General features: G+C 62.4%; 1 protein-coding gene across 1 annotated transcript in view; it reads right to left on the reverse strand.

The window, feature by feature from the left end:
* Positions 1–1,166: 1,166 nt before the first annotated feature.
* LOC123076343 (predicted GPI-anchored protein 58) overlaps positions 1,167–1,568 on the reverse strand; it is an 85,855-nt gene continuing 85,453 nt past the window's right edge. Inside the window, exon 3 of the mRNA XM_044498643.1 lies at positions 1,167–1,568. Coding sequence (XP_044354578.1) covers positions 1,414–1,568 — 155 coding nt within the window. The 3' untranslated portion in view covers positions 1,167–1,413.

Here is a 1,568-nt window from a genome sequence, read left to right on the forward strand (position 1 = left end):
GGAGGGTTTTTGCCGTCGATGTAGTAGAGGCAGCCGGTCGCGAGCCTGTGGCCCACGTGGTGCTTTCCCAGCGAGGCGTGCCGGCGCACCCGGCGCACCCGCTGGGTGTAACCTCCGAGCCTTCGGGTGAGGAGGGGGGTTCCCCACGGAAGTGATCATGCAAAAAAGCAGGGTTAGACGGGCGCAGCAATATTAAGTGCTTGGTTTTAGCAGCGCAAGTTTTATGCGGAGGGTGCCGATTTGGTTTCGTCCGAGCCCCCTTCAATCTTTTTCATGTTCCCTCCGCTCTTTGGCTTGTGCTCTCGCTAGCCGGACAACCGCGTGACGGTCTGTGGCTGAGAGTGGGCCGCGGAGTGAAGCGTACAGTACTCAGACTCTGGGAGCAGATTCGACCGAGCAGATACTCATAAAGCAAACGGCCGGGTCACCAGAACCGTTTTCTCCCTGGACATTTTTCGCATGGGTGGCCTCCAATGTTTGCTCTTGCTAGCTGGACAGCCGCGCTGCGGTCTGTAGCTGAGACGAAGAGTGAGCCTTTGGTACCATGCATGCTACTAAGCCGTTTGTGGGAACGAATGTCTCAGGCCAAGCGGCCAGCCTCTGGGCCAACACTGGAGGGCGCCAGGGCGAACAGTAGTGCAACTGTAATAAGGGCGGAGGTGGTCCCTGAGTGTCGCTCGGGGTTATCCGAGTTTGCACGTGGTGTGAAAGTATGCGGGTGAGGAGCTCACATTGATTTTCGTGTAGGCGAGGCGAAGGTTGCCGAAGACAGCCGGCACGGCTCAGCGCTTGCGGAGCGCGCCGGCACACTCGCTGGGGGTAGCCTTCGAGCCTCCGGGTGCTCGAAGAGGGCCCAACCGGTCGGGTCCGACCGAACGGGCGTCGAGGCGGGCGGGCGGCCCGGCCGGCTCGCCAGCCGGCCCGGCGTCAGAGCAGGAGGCGGTCCAGCCGGCTTGGCACAGCGGGCAATGACGTGGCGCGGTCGCGGCTGGCCGTCCGAGTGGCGAAGCAGGCGGACGGACCAGTCGGACGTCTTTTTCTTCTTCTCTTCGGCCTTGTTTGAATTACCGTTTTGTCTGAAATACACCTGTAGAAAAGATACAGATCTCCAACCCATCGTTTTGTTTCCGGCTGGAAATCTGCTAGTGACTGGTAAGATACACGTGTAAACTAAATATCTCTGTATTTGATTACACCGCATCCAAGGGCGGCCTTCAGCCGGCTGTGAGCAGCCGGACACACTTTTTTTGGCAGCCGGCTGTTGACTTGGTCAGCTGGACCTCTTCTTTTTCTTTGCTTTCATCAGCCGACTGGGGGCGCTGCGGGTTGCGGGGGCAGCCAGCGCGCGTGTGCAGAGGCCGGCTGGGGCGGGACCACCATAGCCAGCACTGGAGCAGCCGGGCGCGGGGAGGGCTACGCGGGCGCGAAGGCGGCGACGGGATTCGCGGCGCTCGGGACCCGAGTGGAGGAGGCCGGAGCCGGCTGTCGGGGGTCAGCGCGGCAGGAGGCCGGCTGGCGGCGGGAGCTGGCGCGCCTGGTCACGGGCGGAGCCAGCCGACGGCCGGGTC

Source organism: Triticum aestivum, chromosome 3D (assembly GCF_018294505.1).
Source record: "Triticum aestivum cultivar Chinese Spring chromosome 3D, IWGSC CS RefSeq v2.1, whole genome shotgun sequence".
Classification (NCBI taxonomy): Eukaryota; Viridiplantae; Streptophyta; class Magnoliopsida; order Poales; family Poaceae; genus Triticum; species Triticum aestivum.